General features: G+C 45.4%; 1 protein-coding gene across 1 annotated transcript in view; it reads left to right on the plus strand.

Moving 5' to 3' along the window:
• LOC141088484 (nucleolar protein 14-like) overlaps nt 1-17748 on the plus strand; it is a 385562-nt gene that overhangs the window by 331289 nt on the left and 36525 nt on the right. The window contains exons 3-7 of the mRNA XM_073574577.1: nt 6195-6329; nt 6466-6607; nt 7308-7450; nt 16557-16691; nt 17395-17517. Of these exons, the coding sequence (XP_073430678.1) occupies nt 6243-6329; nt 6466-6607; nt 7308-7450; nt 16557-16691; nt 17395-17517 (630 nt within the window). The 5' untranslated portion in view covers nt 6195-6242. The remainder of the gene's footprint in view (nt 1-6194; nt 6330-6465; nt 6608-7307; nt 7451-16556; nt 16692-17394; nt 17518-17748) is intronic.

Below are 17748 nucleotides of genomic sequence, written 5' to 3' on the forward strand. Positions count from 1 at the left end.
TGTGCCCAAGTACCTCTATTTGTTATACTAGTAGCATTATGACAAAGTAAAGTTTGTAGGACACTAATATTGAATACTAATTCTGTTCCACTTCCAATGGTGGGGGTGCAATTCTTATAGATCCGTGTTTATTGAGTTGAAGACAAAGACTCAAAACCCCCACCGGCGTTACAACATGTTAAGTTCACCTTAGTGGTAATATTCACAGTTCCGTGCATATTGTGTAACATATATGCTACTTGAAATAAGGTGGTCCCACGGGGGCCTATCCATACATATCCTTCCACTGTTACATTAGCTATGTTACAGTTCTGTCCTTCTGGGCAAATAAAATCCTCTTGTTTTCGTTCTTTTGTGCTTTTCTTCCACAACCACCTTATCCGACTGGTGTTTTGACTTTGGATTTGAGTACCCGGTGTCCATCCTTCAACTTTCACCAAACACTCGCTTCTAAGGATTCCAATAATTCCACATATTCCCAGAAATATCTGTTAAAGGGAGAAAAGGAAAGAGAAAAAATTTATTCACGCAAATAACATTTTTCCTGGGGAACATATTCCCATTTTTCCACTCCTGCTCTCATGATTAGCAAAGTATGATCCTTGCCCACAGCAATAACTTCAGCCGCCGATGGCGGTCCTTGAGGACTCTGTACCCAAATTCTAGCTCCTACATTGGTCACATCTGATGACCCAAATGCTTTATCCCCCCGTAAGGAGAGTTCTAGTGGAGCTTGTCCTTCGATGGCTTGATCTAAACTAATAGGTATTACCAACATTTGAGCCATCTTTTGTCCTTTGGAAATAACTAGGGGCTTTTGTCCTAAATTGGACATAATAACTTTGATTTCTCCTTGATAATCAGCATCAATTACTCCTCCCACCACTATGGCCCCTCTTAAAGCAAAACTAGACCTAGTTGCCAACTGACCATAATGTCCTTTAGGCATTTGACATCCCAATCCTGTTAGTATAGGAACAGTCTTACCTGGAGGTACAATAGTCACTTCTATTGCACTGAGATCCAATCACGCAGATAGGGGAGTTGCTCTTTCATGTATTTTAGCCTCTTGATTCATCTTCCACCAAGTAATTGTATGTACAATATGAGTTTCGTGTATGGTAAGATTGGGTGTCAGCATTCTCATCAATGGTGTCATGGAATCAGTGATTGGCCTATTGTTAATAATTTGTAAAGCCTCACTTAGATTGTCTCTCCACTGGCCATATTCTCCTTCCATATTGTGTATCTTTTTCAGAGTAGACTTCAAAAGTCCATTCATCCTTTCCACTAACCCTGCAGCTTGGGGATAGTAAGGCATATGATATACCCATTGGACATTATGCTCATTAGCATAATCCTTTATCTGTTGACCAGTGAAGTGTGACCCATTGTCAGTCTGTATCTGCAGTGGAACACCATAGTATTGTGTGATAATCTCTAATGTACGTAATGTGCTCCATTGTGTGGCTGCTTTGCAAGGGAATCCTATCATAAGTCCTGAGTAGGTATCTACTGCTGTGCAGACATATTTACATCCCCTACTCTCAGTAAGTGGACCAATAAAATCCATTTGCCAAATTTGAGCTGGTAATTGCCCTCGAGCTATGTGTCCCATTACTGTATGTGGAACTTCCCTTCTTTGTGAATGTTGACATACTGGACACTGTGCAATGACTTGTTTTATAATGTCCATGGTTAGTGGAACACCTCTTTCTTGGGCCCACCTGTAAGTGGCTTTTTCTCCAAGGTGTCCACTCTTGTTGTGCGCCCAAACAGCTGTACCTTGCAGCCATTTTTCTTTTTCTTGATCAACCTCAGAAGTCTGTCTAATAGCGGTGGCTTTATCTGCTTCAGAATTAAACAAACGATCAAGTGAGTCAGCAGGCATATGTGCATCAACATGAAAAACAGTAGTAAGTGTGATTTGAACCATTTCTTCTATAAATTCCCACACCTCTTTTCCCCACACTTCCTTACCATGTATTAACCAACCATATTTCTTCCATCCCATCATCCAAGTTGCAAGACCATTAGCCACAGACCATGAGTCTGTGAAAAGGTGACACTCTTTCCCTTGTTCAAAACTCAATGCCAGAAAGATAGCATATAATTCTGCATATTGGCTACCTTTACCGTGACCTTCCATAACCAAATGTTTTTCTAGTTTCGGGTTATAAGCCACACTCTTCCAGTGTCGCTTTCCATTAACATATCGAGCTGACCCATCAGTGAACCAAGCATGTTGCTGTTGTTGTTCTGTTAAATCTTCATAAGATTTTCCCCATTTTACAGGGGACTCTTCCAGGACAGTTGGTTTCACAGGGGATTTGATTTCTTCCCCTATTTCAGCTATTTTCTCATGGAGGGAGGCGATCCCGCCTTCTCCTTTCTTTGCCCTTTCAGAAATGTACCATTTCCATTTCATGATACTTTGTTCCTATGCATATCCTACCCTATTGGTTTTAGGGTTAGGCAATACCCATTGCATTATAGGTATTGCTGGTCTTAATAAGACTTCATGTCCTAAAGTTAGCTGTTCTGTTTCTACCAATGCCCAATAACAAGCTAGCAATTGTTGTTCTAATGGAGTATACTTTTCTCCAGCATCAGGGAGTTTTCGATTCCAAAATCCTTAGGGGACTCTTTTTCCCCCTTGTTTTTGCCATAATGACCAATTTGCATACATATTTTGTACTGATACATGCAATTCTACACTCCCCGCTGCCATTGGCCATAAATCTACAGCTTGTTGTATGGCCTCTTTCACCATCTCAAAAGCAGTTTGTTGTTCTTCCCCCCAATGGAATTCATATTTCTTCCTCGTAACTTTATACAAAGGGGACAGCATCTGTCCTAAATGAGGTATATGCTGTCTCCAAAATCCAAATAGCCCAATATAAGATTGAGTCTCTTGCTTAGACTTGGGAGTAGGGAAATTAATAATCTTCTGTTTTATTTTTTTGGTAAAATTTCCCTATGTCCTTTATTCCATTGTATTCCAAGAAATTTTACAACTTGAGCCGGTCCTTGGACCTTTGCTTCATTTATTTCCCATCCTTTGCTCCTCATATGCACCAAAAGTTTTTCCAATTGTAATTTCACTGCCTGCTCCTCATTTCCTTGTATCATTATATCATCAATATAGTGTGAAATTTGCATATCTGAGGGCAAGGAGAACTGATCTAGATGTTCTGCCACCGTCCGGTGACAAATAGTAGGGCTATGAAGCCATCCTTGAGGCAATCTGGTCATGGTATACTGTCGACCTAACCAGGTAAAAGCAAATTGATCCTGCGCCTTTTCCTCTATTGGAATTGTAAAGAAGGCATTAGCCAAATCAATCACTGCATACCAAGTTCCATTATGACTCTGTATATTTTCTATTATAGTGATAGTATCTGGCACTGCAGCTGTTAATGGAGGGGTACATTTGTTCAATTCCCTGTAATCCACTGTCATACGCCAGGAGCCATCACTCTTTTTAACTGGCCAGACTGGATTATTCCATGCAGTAGTAGTGGTACGCATGACTCCTGCGTCCACCAGATTTTTAATTGTTTCAGTAATCTCTTTGTGTCCCCCTGGTATTCGATACTGTTTCATTGCCACCATTTTGGTAGCAGGAGGGATATGTACAGGGGGCATTTTTACTTTTCCTACCGTCACAGGTCTCATTTGTATTTCTGCCCTTTTTACTCCAAAGGAGAATTTTCCAGCCGATAAATTTAAAGTCATTCCTTTTAAAACATCAATTCCCAATATATATTCCGGAATGGGTACTACTAAAATACGGTAATTTCTTATCGGTAGGTTTCCTATTTTCAAAGCAACTTGTGTTTGTACTCCGGTGATTACTTGTCCTCCTAGTCCGGCAATTTTAATTTTTGGACCTTTGAATTTTGTGGGAATACTTTTTCTTTATTAATTTTTCCTCTTCTCTTGCGATATTTATTTTGAGCAACTATGATAGCAGCTTTCTCTGCTACACTCTGGTAATGTGCCAACTTATCTTTGAGCAGACGGGTATTGCAATCCAGCACCACTTTCTGCCCTCCTAGCTCTGCAACTTTTTGTTCCAATTGAGAGCACTTCCTCTGCATTTGTTGATTCCGCTCATGCATCGCGCGATATGCACTGAGCAGAATCCAAGTTCGTCGCCCAAGCGACACAACATCACCCGCCTTGGCGGGGACACCCCTGAGTACATTAACAACATCCTGGGTTGACTGCATCACCTGCCTTTGCAGGGAAAACCTCGAGTAACTAAACAGCATCGAGGGGTTATCTGCATCACCTGCCTTTGCAGGGATCCCCATGAGTAAACCAACAACATCATGGGTTAACTGCATCACCTGCCTTTGCAGGGAAAACCTCGAGTAACTAAACAACATCGAGGAGTTATCTGCATCACCTGCCTTTGCAGGGAAAACAAATCCACATACGCCGTCCTAAAGACTCTACATCACCCCTGAGTACTTTAACAACATCAGTGGGTTCACTACCTTTAAGCTTACTAGACCACTGTTCTGCTAGTCCAGAACTGCTCAATTCATGTGCCAATATATTATACGGTGCCTCAGTCCAACCGGGCACATCCACAACATCCTCCTGCTTTTCCTTTCGTTTCTTAAACATTTTAGGGGGGGAAAAAAAAAAAAAATATCCTGCCGACTACGCCAATTTATGTCTTATCGAGTTTTCACCTTAAGAGGGGCAAGCCCCTTACGTACGTAGCGCTCACTAATATCCTAATTAGGCAAGAAGACTACTAGGTCTTTATATCGGTAAAACAATTTATAGTTTATTAATATAATAGTCCAATATATGTATTATAGGCACATGAATTATAGCAGTGCTAGTCTAACATTACACAATCATCATCATCATCTATAACATAGAGAAAGTAAGCATCAATATATATATTACCAGATATTGCAGCATCACTCCTCTATCGGGGGACTCGACTAGTGAGAAGGAGAAATATCCAGCAGCTCATCATCACAGAAGTTATGCGTCCATAAAATCTCCTGGAATGTCCCTGCTCATCAGTGAGAACCCCCTTTGTTATATGCTGTTTACGATCAGATATCAGTTCAGTCATGTGCAGTACACTTTTTGTAAGTAATACTCATATAACATGTTTACGTTTGACGCCTGCATGATTAATTCTTGGGTGCGTAATCAGCTCATGTCATACAGGCACCGTATAATTGTTTTACACCAAAACCTCCATACTCTTATCAGGTCATGTAGCGGTCAACCCTTTCAGCTATCTGCTTGGCGCCTGCGTGGTTAATTCTTGAGCTTGTAATCAGCTCATGTCACGCAGGCGCTGTATAATTGTTTTTTCACCAAAACCCCCATGCTTTTATCAGGTCATGTAGCGGTCAACCACTTCAGCCATCTTAAACTGTGCTGAATTAAATGCAAAAAGTGAACAATAAGACTCGTGATCACCTAATCTGGAATCTGGACACCTATCTTCTTCATGCACACACCATACATATCACATAGGTATCACATATTTATTCACTTAAAATAATGCACATCATGGCTAAACCCAACGGAACCCCTTATAAGTCAGTGGGGTCTGCTGGGAGTTACAGGTGTCTGCCTTGTAATGGATCTGTCAGAATGACAACAACCCCCAGTCCCCAGGCTCTGGTAGGGTATGTGGAAATGTAAGCGGGAGGCATCCAACGCTTTATGGCATAATCGGGCGCGGATCTGTATGAGCAGCTCCCCTGTTGGCAGACTTGTATTACATGGGGTAGTCGTGGCCAGTGCTGAACATGGATGTGCCACTGCTTACTCCTCTGGCTCATACTGGTTTATAGGATTTATCTGGGATGTTAATAAATTAATGCAAGGCTGCCATAAAAGAAAAAAAAACAATACTTTCATGTTCAGTTTCTTGTGGCTCCAGCACTGACATTGTTTACTGGTTGAACCATCCAGAAATATATTTTTATTTGATTGACTTCCCGGCACTAACATTAATTTTTAATTTTTTATTTAAATCCCAGGCAACTTGTTTATATTAACAAAATGGTAAGACAGAAACTTGTCAAAAATGATAGATTATGAAAAAGAGGAAATGCAGAAGCTGACCAGTCATGATTGATTCTCACTTTCTTTTTGCAGCCAAGTTCATAACATTTACATCGTGGTGTTATTTTTTTTTTTTCCAGCGTAAGGATACTCTTCTTAAAGAATATCAGCGAAGAGGAAAGACCAACATGTTCAGTGACAAACGATTTGGGGAATATGACACCAAACTGACTCCGGAGGAGAAGATGGTGAAGAGATTTGCTTTGGAGCGAAAGGTAAGGAGTTGCATAAAGTTGACGTCAGCCATCGGGTAGGGAGAATGCAATAAAACTAGTGTCCTTGATTGGTCAACTTTTCCTTGGTTGAAACATTTATTTTCTGATCAGTTTTATTTTTTTTTCTTTTTAATAGAAACATGCTACCAAGAAAACTGTGTACAATCTGAACGAGGAGGAGAAACTCACTCACTATGGCCAGTCTCTGGCAGCACTGGAAAAGATGAACGACCCTGTGGACAGTGATAGTGACACAGAGGAGCGGGGGGCATTGTCTGGTAGGATATATTTACTGCCAGTAATTCTGATTCTGCATCTTGAAATCACTGTGTTAATATTCTCATGTTTTGTTGCTGGTCAGTGGTTTACTAGTCTTTTAAGACTCCAGTCAGCCATTACTACCCATCGGGGACCCCATGATCATAACATGGAGGCAATATTTGGGTGACAGAAGAAGCCGTACACTGTTTAGGTGCTGTGTTGGCTGCTTCCCGTGGCATCTACATGATTTAACATCTGGGATTTGAGTTATCTCTGATCACAGCTGCTACAGCGGGATGTCGTCTGCACCTTTCAGCTGGCACCACCACAATTGCGTGTAATAGTATGATGATTTTTCAGGAATGACCCACTGGTCATGATGTACATTATCATTGGATGAAAGGGGGGTTACAGAGTTGCCATTTAATAATAATAAGGCACCAGTAATAGTAGGAGCTCATTGAAGGTAATTCCTGCCAATTGGTGCATTGCCATTCAGCTGATAGGACCTTGAGGTCTGAAATTTACACTTGGAAGTAAAATTCCTATATTCCTTCCAAGTGTAAAGTGACTAGACCGAGTCACAGCAGTCAGAGCTCTGCAACGGCTCTTGTTACTGACACATCCTAAATGTTTCTTCTGAGATGGTTCTTTTAACAATAGCAGTATGTAACTAGATTCTTATTTCTTTTACTTTTGTACCCCCCCCCCCCACAGCTGAATTAACGGCTGCACATTTTGGAGGCGGTGGATTGCTAAGAAAGAAAGCCACTTCTGAGCCAAAGGAGGAGGAACCTGAAAAGCCGAAAACTCGGAAAGAGCTCATTGAGGAGCTCATTGCCAAATCTAAGATTGAGAAGGTACGGGGTTGTATGGATGGGAACCGGGAAGCGTTTTAAAGGAGCTGTTGTTAAAGGGCAACTCTTGTTTATATATCATAAAGAGGGATATGGATATCAGAGCTTACAGGACCCCACTGTATGATGTCAGGGCTTACAGGACCCCCACTGTGATCCTAAACAGAGTATAATGTGCACAGTTATTCTTGTGAATGCCTGGAGCGTTCTCCCAAAACATCTGTAAAATTCAGTGCTGGCTGTATTAGTCTGAACACTGTAAATGCCTCCTAGTGGTGGTTACTGGCAAAATCTGTTATCATTTAAAGGGTTATACCAAAATGTTAACTTATCCCCCTGATTGCTGGAGGTCTGCTGAACCCTGCCTTGAATGTACCAAATACATCATGCTTGACACTTGCACCTTTCACGTGCCCTTCCTAGCAATGGCGAATAACTTTATCAGGGTTGTCCACCTCTGGACACATTTTTTTTCGGAACTTTAAGTGCATGTAATTAAGCCTAAGCCTATATATTTTTTATTTTTTTTCTTGTTCTTTATAATAAAAAAAAGGCACAGTTTGCCTTTTATAGCCGCTGTGCTGTCTATTAACTGCAGAATGAGTTAACTGAGAATGTCTGTGAGCTCGTTATTACAATCTGATGAAGAGTTTGTAACACTTAATCTCCTTTTCATTATCGCTTTATTGGGGGACACAGATAACCATGGGTGTATACTGCTGTCACTAGGAGGCGCTGACACTAGGCAAAAGGAAAAAATAGCTCCTCCCCAGCAGTATACACCCACCGACAGGCACTAGGCTACTCAGTTTAAGCTTAGTGTCTGTAGGAGGCGGACTTGGATCTGATCCCAGATCAGCAGTTTTTTCTCTTTCGGGTACCCTGTTATGTTTTATTACTATTTCTCCTTTGTTTTCCAGGTTCTTCATCCTCAGAGTAACAGGGTGTAAAGTCTCACCCTGTTTTCCCACATGTATGCGACTGAGAGAACAGTGTGGTGTCACCCACGTTGCCCACTCTCAGACCCGCAGGCAGGACCTTATCCTCTGTCACCTTCAGGGGTGTCTCAGGGTGATTTATGGTGGCCAGTTCCTTGCCTTTTCCCCTCCTCACCCCTCTCCTCGGAGAGGGCTGAGAGGAAGACTATGGACACCAGCGATGGTCTCCCCCTTCTTGTAAGGGGTTGACGCCGTCTTCTGCACCATCCGAAGTTGGTGCGGGAAGGAGGATCCCTGTTGTACAGCGATCCTCCACTATCCGAGGGCTCCTGGCAAGAGGATCCTGGACATCCTTGTGGCTGGTATGTATGCCTCCCCCCCCCATGTCCCAGGCAGAACGATCACAGACCGCCCTTTCTTCTTTCCACATGCCATCTTTCCTCTTCGCCCCTGTCATGGAGTTCCTGCGTGGACACCCCTCCCGTTTGCCCCCCCCGGCCACGCCCCCTGCTCTGTGCGCGCTGCTCTCGAGCCTGTCAGAGGCGGGGACACGCCTTCCGGCTTCAATTGCTGTGCCTCTTCTGCAGGCCAGCAGCTCTTCTCACTGGCCACGCCCCCTCCGACGCTCCAGACAACCGCATTCAGCCTTTCTCTTCTCCCTGTACTTGGCCACGCCCACCATCGCATCGTGCAGCTCAGCGTGGTACGCGGCCTTCTTAACCCCCGTGCTCCTGCTGCATTCCTCCTCGTGCTCTTCCTGCGCCACACAGACCGTACTCTGCAGACATCTGAAAGGGGGACACTGGAACCATTGGTCTTCGGCTGCACCTTCTTTGGCATCGGATAGGCTCTGCCCTGCTCCCCTTTCTTGTTCCTATTGCGCCATAGCACCCCTCAGCAGTATAGCTCTGGCAGTCTTTTCTGTCCTCCCTCTAAGCCCACCGTAATTTATTATGCCTGTGCCCGCTGCAAGAGAAAGTGGTCCTCAGTTCAGCCGTCCCCCCACTGCCCATCCTACAGTCCTTCCACCATAGAAAACAAAAAGCAAAAAACACAAATATCCTGAACTAAAAGTAAAAAAAATATACTGCAAATAATGCATAAAGGTAATAATAATAATAATAAGGGTATTTAGTAAACACAATTTTGATCAAAATAATGAACAAGCCATCCAGCCACGTCACGGCAACCCTTGTGGGACAGTCCCTACTCTAGTATTTAAAACCTTTTCACTTGCCAAGTGGCGTGAATGTGAATAAGGGTCGAGCGGCTGAACCACTTGTAACAGCTTAGGCCAGACTGGATGGCTTTCCCAGCTCAGAAAGAGGGCGGTCACACCCATATATGCACTGAATGCACAATGAAATGAATAAAAAACAAATCTGAACTGAGAAAAGTAAGTTAATGTGTATGCACAATGTAAGTGCATATTAACACATGACCATTAACCAGAGAAAACAAAAAGCAAAAAACACAAATATCCTGAACTAAAAGTAAAAAAAATATACTGCAAATAATGCATAAAGGTAATAATAATAATAATAATAATAATAAGGGTATTTAGTAAACATAATTTTGATCAAAATAATGAACAAGCCATCCCGCCACGTCACGGCAACCCTTGTGGGACAGTCCCTACTCTAGTATTTAAAACCTTTTCACTTGCCAAGTGGCGTGAATGTGAATAAGGGTCGAGCGGCTGAACCACTTGTAACAGCTTAGGCCAGACTGGATGGCTTTCCCAGCTCAGAAAGAGGGCGGTCACACCCATATATGCACTGAATGCACAATGAAATGAATAAAAAACAAATCTGAACTGAGAAAAGTAAGTTAATGTGTATGCACAATGTAAGTGCATATTAACACATGACCATTAACCAGAGAAAACAAAAAGCAAAAAACACAAATATCCTGAACTAAAAGTAAAAAAAATTATACTGCAAATAATGCATAAAGGTAAAGGTTCTTGTTCCTATTGCGCCATAGCACCCCTCAGCAGTATAGCTCTGGCAGTCTTTTCTGTCCTCCCTCTAAGCCCACCGTAATTTATTATGCCTGTGCCCGCTGCAAGAGAAAGTGGTCCTCAGTTCAGCCGTCCCCCCACTGCCCATCCTACAGTCCTTCCACCATGTCTGCCCCACAGGAGCGCTCTAATACCCGGGATGAGAGCACACCCCTCCCTCTGGGGTGGGCTGTTGCCATGTCTGTCGGTCTCGGACCTGACAAAAGTATCCATGTCCCCTCGTTCAGACTCTGGAACGTCTTGCGAATGTATCTGCGGCCACTAGTGCTCCGAATGCCTCACGGGGTGATTCGCACGCACCTGACAACAACTTTCGCAGGGACTGATCGAGAAAAGAATCTAGAAAGAGGACTCTCTAGCTCCTCATCCCGTTCTCTGGGTCCCTCTACCATTTCCAGGTTGCCCCTTTCTCCCCATTTTCCCTCCTCGGAGGCGGCGTTTGGGTCTGAACTGGATTTCTAGTCTGGGTCCAACTCTGATTCAGACCGGACTTCCAAGGTACAAGGCATGGTTGATAGCCTTATTCTAGCTATCACTCAAACCCTTAAGCTAAAAGAGGACGAGGTTCCCACTCCAGAACACTCCGTCTCCTTCAAACGGGTAAAACGTCCTCCCCGGACCTTTCCCATTATAAAGATTTCGAATCGACCATGGCCAAGCACTGGGAGCACCCAGAAAAGCGCTTCCCCGGAAGGATACAGTTAGACATACTATATCCCTTCAGCCCAGACCTTCAGGTAAATGGGCAGAGTCTCCAAAGATGGACCCTCCGGTTTCTCGCCTAGCCTCAAAGACAGTTCTGTCCCTCCCATCTCTCAAGGACGCCACATACAGGCAGAATGAATCTTTAGCCAAATCGGCCTTTGAAGTGACCGGTGCTTCCCTCTGCCCTAGCTTCGCTTCCACCTGGGTGGCGAAGTCTATTTCTGCCTGGGCTAAGTTCCTCTGCTAGGGCATTGTAGCTGCAGCTCCTTCAGAAGAACTCGGATTTGGCGGATCAGATAGCTCACGCTGGCAAATATCTTCTGGCCGCTTCTTTGGTTGCGGCTGGCTGTTCCGCCAGAGCAAGCAGCAATATCATTGTCATATGCCGTATCCTACCTCTAAAAAATCTCACAAGCCTGGTATTTCAAGGATCCAGGCTCTTCGGGTCCAGATTGGACCAAATAATTTCGGATGCCACCGGGGGCAGAGTACTTTCCTTCCTCAGTCTAAGCCTAAACGTCCCTTTAATAGGAAAGGGCCCTAGACCTTCTGCTCCTTTTGACCTTTCTCTTCTTCCGGGACTTCCTCCCAGCAAGACCCTTCGTCCATCCCCAGGGAAAGGAGAAAACCATCCTCCAGACCAGCACCTCACTGGGACCAAAGCGACGTCCCTCAAAGACCTCTGGATCCCGCTCTCACAGGTTTTCCTCTAAATGACGGGTCACCCCCCACCTGGAAATCTTTTCAGGGTGGGAGGACGCCTTCTTCTTTTCAGGGACGCATGGTTGTCAGTAGTCAGCGACGCCTGGGTCAGGGAGATAGTCACGTCCGGTCACAAGATTGACTTTTCTTCCAGCCAAGGAAGACGCTTCTTTCTCTCGCACCCGTCAAAGAGTCCCAGTCAAGCTCCAGGGGTCCTTCAGGCGGTCTCTTCCCTTCTACACTCCGGCGTAATCGTGCCCGTTCCTCAAAATGAGCGGTTTTCAGGGTTTTACTCCAAACTAATCGTAGTCCTGAAAAAAGATGGGTCCCTCTGTCCGTCTGGACCTCAAGCGGTTGAACCACCATGTTCGGACCCGCCATCTCAGGATGGTGTCCTTACGTTCGGTGATCGCCTCCATGGAACCGGGGGAGTTTCTTTGCTCTGTCGACATTCAGGATGTTTATCTTCACATTCCTGTTTGTGTGCAGCAGCAGAGATTCCTTCAGTTCGCAATGCAGAAGGACCATTATCAGTTCACCGTTCTTCCTTTCGGCCTGGCGTCTGCCCCCAGGGTCTTCACGGCGGTCATGGCCATCCTTCCCTCCAAGGGGATTCTCATAATCCCTTACGTGGATGATCTCCTGACCAAAGGACCGTCACGCCAGGACTGTGACCACAGCCTTGAGGACACTCTGGCCCGCCTAGGCTGGATAGTCAACAAGGAGAAATCCTTCCTTCTCCCATCTAAATGCCTGGTGTTTCTGGGTATGGAGTTCAATACGGCTCAGGCCCGTGTGTTCCTTCTGAGGGACAAGTTTACGTCTCTACGTCAGGGAATTCTGTAAAGAAACCATTCCCTCTCCCTTTATGGTCTTGCATGAGGGTACTGGGGAAGATGGTTGCCGCCATGGAAGCCGTCCCTTATGCCCAGTTTCACACCCGACCTCTTCAGCAGGCTCTCTTGCCTGCTTGGGACAAGACAGCCGTCTCTCAGGACCAACCGGTTCTTCTGCCTCTCAAAGTGAGGCAATCTCTGACTTGGTGGACGCTACAGCCTCTCTCCTGCGCGGGGAGGTCCTTTCTTCCTCTCCGGAGTCAGGTCATCACCACCGATGTCAGTCTCCTCTGTTGGGGAGCAGTCTTCCTGCATCACACAGCGCAGGGGCGCTGGAACGCCCAGGAAACCCTTTTCCCCATCAATCTCCTGGAGTTCAGGGCATTCCTTCTTGCCTTTATCCGCTGGCAGTCTCTGCTCGCAGGCAAGCCGGTACGCATTCAGTCGGACAACGTCACGGCCGTGGCGTACATAAAACATCAAGGCGGGACTCGCAGCAAACAAGTCATGTCAGCGGCGACAAGGATTCTGTGGTGGGCGGAACGTCACGTCCCTACCATATCAGCAGTTCACATCCTGGGGGTGGAAAATTGGGAAGCCGATTTTCTGAGCTGTCAGGGCATCTCGTCAGGTAAATGGTCTCTCAACCCCGCCGTCTTCGACCAAATATGTCAGAGATGGGGCACCCTGGACGTCGACCTAATGGCGTCCCGGGCGAACCACAAAGTTCCTTTTGTTCGTTGCCAGGTCCTGGGACCCAAGGACCCTAGGCTGCGACACCCTGGTGATCCCGTGGTCCCAGTTTCAGCTTCCCTACCTTTTTCCGCCTCTCCCCTTGATTCCGAGAGTCATGAAAAAGATAAATATGCAAATAAAGTCCGTGGAGCCTCATTTAAGAGTCTCAAACACGAGACTAGCCAGATCTTCCTCCAGGGAAGGACCCAGCCAAGGAGTGGCTCCTTTTGGAAACCACCATTACCATCATATTAAGTGGGCCTTTAAGTCAATATCCAGCTCTTTACGAGTTTACAGATATGACAAGGGAAATACCAAGGCCAGGTATCCATCCACAGACAGCTTTTTCGGGGTGTTGCCCCTCATCAGCGTGGAGTAGGATTCTGGCTAGGTGGGAGCAATGCCTAGTAGACCAACATCACGAAACAATCACTGACCTCAGGGAGACCAGTCAAAGAAAACACTGCGGCAGCCGGCAAAGGCTCTCAATCAGTGAAATCCTAGGTGCATTGCTCCCTGGGAATGCATATTCAAATTTCCCAGGGAGCAATTCCCCTAGGATTTCACTGATTGAGCGCCTTTGCCGGCTGCCGCAGTGTTTTCTTTGACTGGTCTCCCTGAGGTCAGTGATTGTTTCATGAAAAAGATAAAGGCAGAAGGGGTTCCAGTTCTTCTCATTTCTCCAGATTGGCCGAGACGGGCCTGGTACGCGGAGCTTGTGAACATGTCGAGGACGTTCCATGGAGGCTTCCAGACAGTCCATACCTTCTCTCGCAAGGCCCCCTCTTCGACCCGAGTTCCCGGTCTCTGAGTTTAACAGCATGGCCGTTGAGGCCTCAGTCCTAAAAGAAGCCGGTTTCTCTACCAGGGTCATCCAGACCATGAATAAGGCAAGGAAACCAGCATCCTCACGTATCTAGCACAGATGCTGGAAAGCCTTCTTCTGGTGGTGCAAGGATAACAGTTTGATTCCGATGTCCTTTTCCCTTCCGTCCATCGTTGGCTTTCTTTAAGCGGGCCTTGAATCACACCTGTCGCTCAGTACCCTTAAGGGTCAGGTATCCACTCTGTCAGTTCTCTTCCAGAGAGATTTGGCTTCCCTTCCTCAGGTGAAGACTTTCATTCAGGGGGTCGCCCACCTGGCGCCACCTTACCATCCTCCTATACATCCATGGGATGTCCATCTTGTTCTTGATGTTCTTCAGCGTGCTCCCTTTGAGCCCATCCAGGATATCTTGTTCTCTCTCCTGTCTTGGAAAGTGGCCTTCCTAATCGCCATTACATCAATCAGGAGGGTTTCAGAGCTAGCGGCAGTGTCGTGTTCTCCTTTCCTTATTCTTCACCAGGACAAGGTAGTCCTTCGTCCTGTTCCTTCCTTTTTGCCCAAGGTGGTTCCTGCCTTTCACATCAATGAAGACATCGTCCTTCCCTCTCTATGTCCTTCCCCTGTTCATCCACTGGAAAAGTCCCTCCACAAACTGGATTTGGTCAGAGCTATGCAGTCTACCTTTCTAGGACTGCTTCCTTTCATCAGTAAGATTCCTTACTCATCATCCCTGAGGGTCGTCGAAAGGGGCTCCAGGCCTCTAAGTCCATGATTGCCCGTTGGATTGTCTCGGCGATACTGGAGTCATACCGTGATCAAGGCAAACAGCCTCCTCCGGGAGTGAAGGCTCAGTCTGCCTGGGCTGTGGGATCTTCCTGGGCCGTTCCTCACCAGGCTTCGGCCTTGCAAATCTGCAGGGCTGCAACCTGGTCGTATTTACACACATTTGCTAGGTTCTACAAAGTTAGTACCCAAGCCTCGGCTGACACAGGCCTGGGCAGGAAAGTTCTGCAGGCGGCAGTTTCCCACCGGCCGATCTAGGTTCCTTTCTCTTTACCTATATTCTCCTTCTCCCTCCTTTGGGACTGCTTTTGGATGTCCCATGGTTATGTGACCCCCAATGAGGCGATAAAAAAAGAGGGATTTTTGGTACTTACCGTAAAATCTTTCTTGGAGTCTTCATTGGGGGACACAGCACCTTCCCTGCATGTTTGTACAGTTGTTGGCCTACGTTCCGTTATTTTGAGCTGTTACATATGTTGAGTTTCTGGTTGCTTCTCCTACTGCTTTGACAGCAACTGAGTAGCCTAGTGCCTGTCTGTGGGTGTATACTGCTGGGGAGGAGTTATTTTTTACTTTTGCGTAGTGTCAGCGCCTTCTAGTGACGACAGCATACACCCATGGTTGTGTCCCCCAATGAAGACTCCAAGAAAGAAAGAAATTTTACGGTAAGTACCAAAAATCCCTCTTTATTTTTCTGAGCTGATTTATGAACACAAACCATATCAAAGTGAAAGGTGCGGGGAAGTGCACCGCCTTTAAGAGCCATACGGTGCAATGTTTTTGATGAAACCAATTGCATAAATTATTTTATACATGTATGAATGGAATGGAGAGCGTCTTGGGACAGAGTGGCTCAGAAACACTTTGAGAAGCTTTGATTTATTTTAGTTGCCATCTTCTGGTAGTAGGGTGTGAATGAAAAAGATTCTGCTGCAAAGCGACTACCTTTGCACTCTTGTCTCTGCTCGAACTGTGCTCCTTCTTGTTTTCTTACTAAGGCTGGGATCACACTACCTGTGTGATGCGAGAAACTCGCATGAGTCTCTTGCATCAACACCCAGTGCTGCCGCCGGCACTCAGGACCGGAGCTACGGCGGCATAGAAATACATGCAACTGCAGCTCCAGTCTTGATTGCCGGCGGCAGCGCCGGGTGTTGATGCAAGAGACTCGTGCGAGTTTCTCGCATCACACAGGTAGTGTGATCCCGGCCTAATGCTGAGCTCTGTACATTTCATTGGAAGGGTTAATTCACATCTCACAGCATGATGGATCTGACCAAAAAGAGGAGACAGCAGGGACTGTGCATTTTTCTGTAGCCCGTGTGTCTGTATGGCCCTGGGCTCAAGAATAAGATGAATAAAACTACAGATCAGCAACTTCAGTATTTTCTGCACCTCCAGATGGAACATCCCCCTCCCTGAGTATCCAATCTGCTGTTCTCAGGTTTGGGGGCTCCACATAATATTGTTAGATGACTTTAGTACCATAGTTCCCTAATATTGACTGTAAGGGGGTACGAGTTTAACTCTTCTGACTTCTGTTGGATATTCACTCTTTCAGAGAGAACGGCAGAGTCAAAGAGAGAAGGCGCTGGAGCTGACCGAAAAACTCAACAGCGACTGGAAGGCGATCCAGGGATTATTATCACACAAAGTTCCGAAATCTGAGAGGAAGGTGGAGATCGAGAAGCCAAAGGTAAGACGTCAAGAGGTTCTTAATGGCATGAACATTCAGAGATAATTCTGATGAGGTCTGGGATTTATTTTCTTGTATTTTTATGCATTTTTCCTTTATCTGCTGTAAAAGCTGTTCCATCTAAGAGCCTGTGCATGGAGCAGAGCTGAGCACTTCGGTCCAGTGGTGAGACTGAATTCACATGTCTGATTTTTTTTTTTTTTTCTCGGATAACACCTGGATCCATGATAGTCACGCATCCGAGTGTGAGAATTGTGAGACTATTCTGATCCATACAAGTAGGGTCTTTTAAAACTACGGTGCAAATCCGACACCTTCCATCTTGCTTCCTTGTCTTTCAAATCTGTTGTGTACTGATCAATTTGGATAAAATATCTTGACCTTCTCAGAGTTGTTTTAACTGGTTTAGAAGCAAAGAAATCCAATGAAACTAGGAGGACACAACGCAGCCTTATAGTTATCGATGTTGGGCTCTGCATCCCAATCCTCACCCTGGACAAAACCCCAGGGTCACTTTGACATGTGGAAGTTTTCTAAAATTGGATATACTATTTTAGATGCATTGGAGCAGTAAAAAGATGGCCGCAGCCCTTCTATCACTGGATCTCTAAGATTTAATAAATTCAGTCTCTTGGTGTCTGTCATGTATACACTATTCTTGATTATCCTGTGTTTTTTTTTTTTTTTTCTTTTCTATTTCCAGGCTGATGATTATGACGTGATGGTCCGTCAACTTGTCTTTGACATGAAAGCTAAGCCCTCCGACAAGATGAAGTCTGAAGAAGACATTGCTAAAGAAGAACAAGAGCGGCTTCAGAAACTTGAGGTAACATAATGATCCATCATTGACCTTTATTTTCAGAATCTGTAGAAGTTTTATTTATTCCCCCCTCCGTCTTGGTGGCAAACATACAATTGAGGCAGCTGCACAGGGGCCGAAGAGGTACTGGGGCCACTTCTACCTCCAGAGCAGGTGGAATTATGCTTTATAATGAGCTATTGTACTGCTCAAGGGCCCATATATTTTTCTTACTACGGGTCCCTCTCGCTCTGTGTC

Source organism: Dendrobates tinctorius, unplaced genomic scaffold (assembly GCF_039654945.1).
Source record: "Dendrobates tinctorius isolate UK_male_01 unplaced genomic scaffold, ASM3965494v1 ptg000039l, whole genome shotgun sequence".
NCBI lineage: Eukaryota > Metazoa > Chordata > Amphibia > Anura > Dendrobatidae > Dendrobates > Dendrobates tinctorius.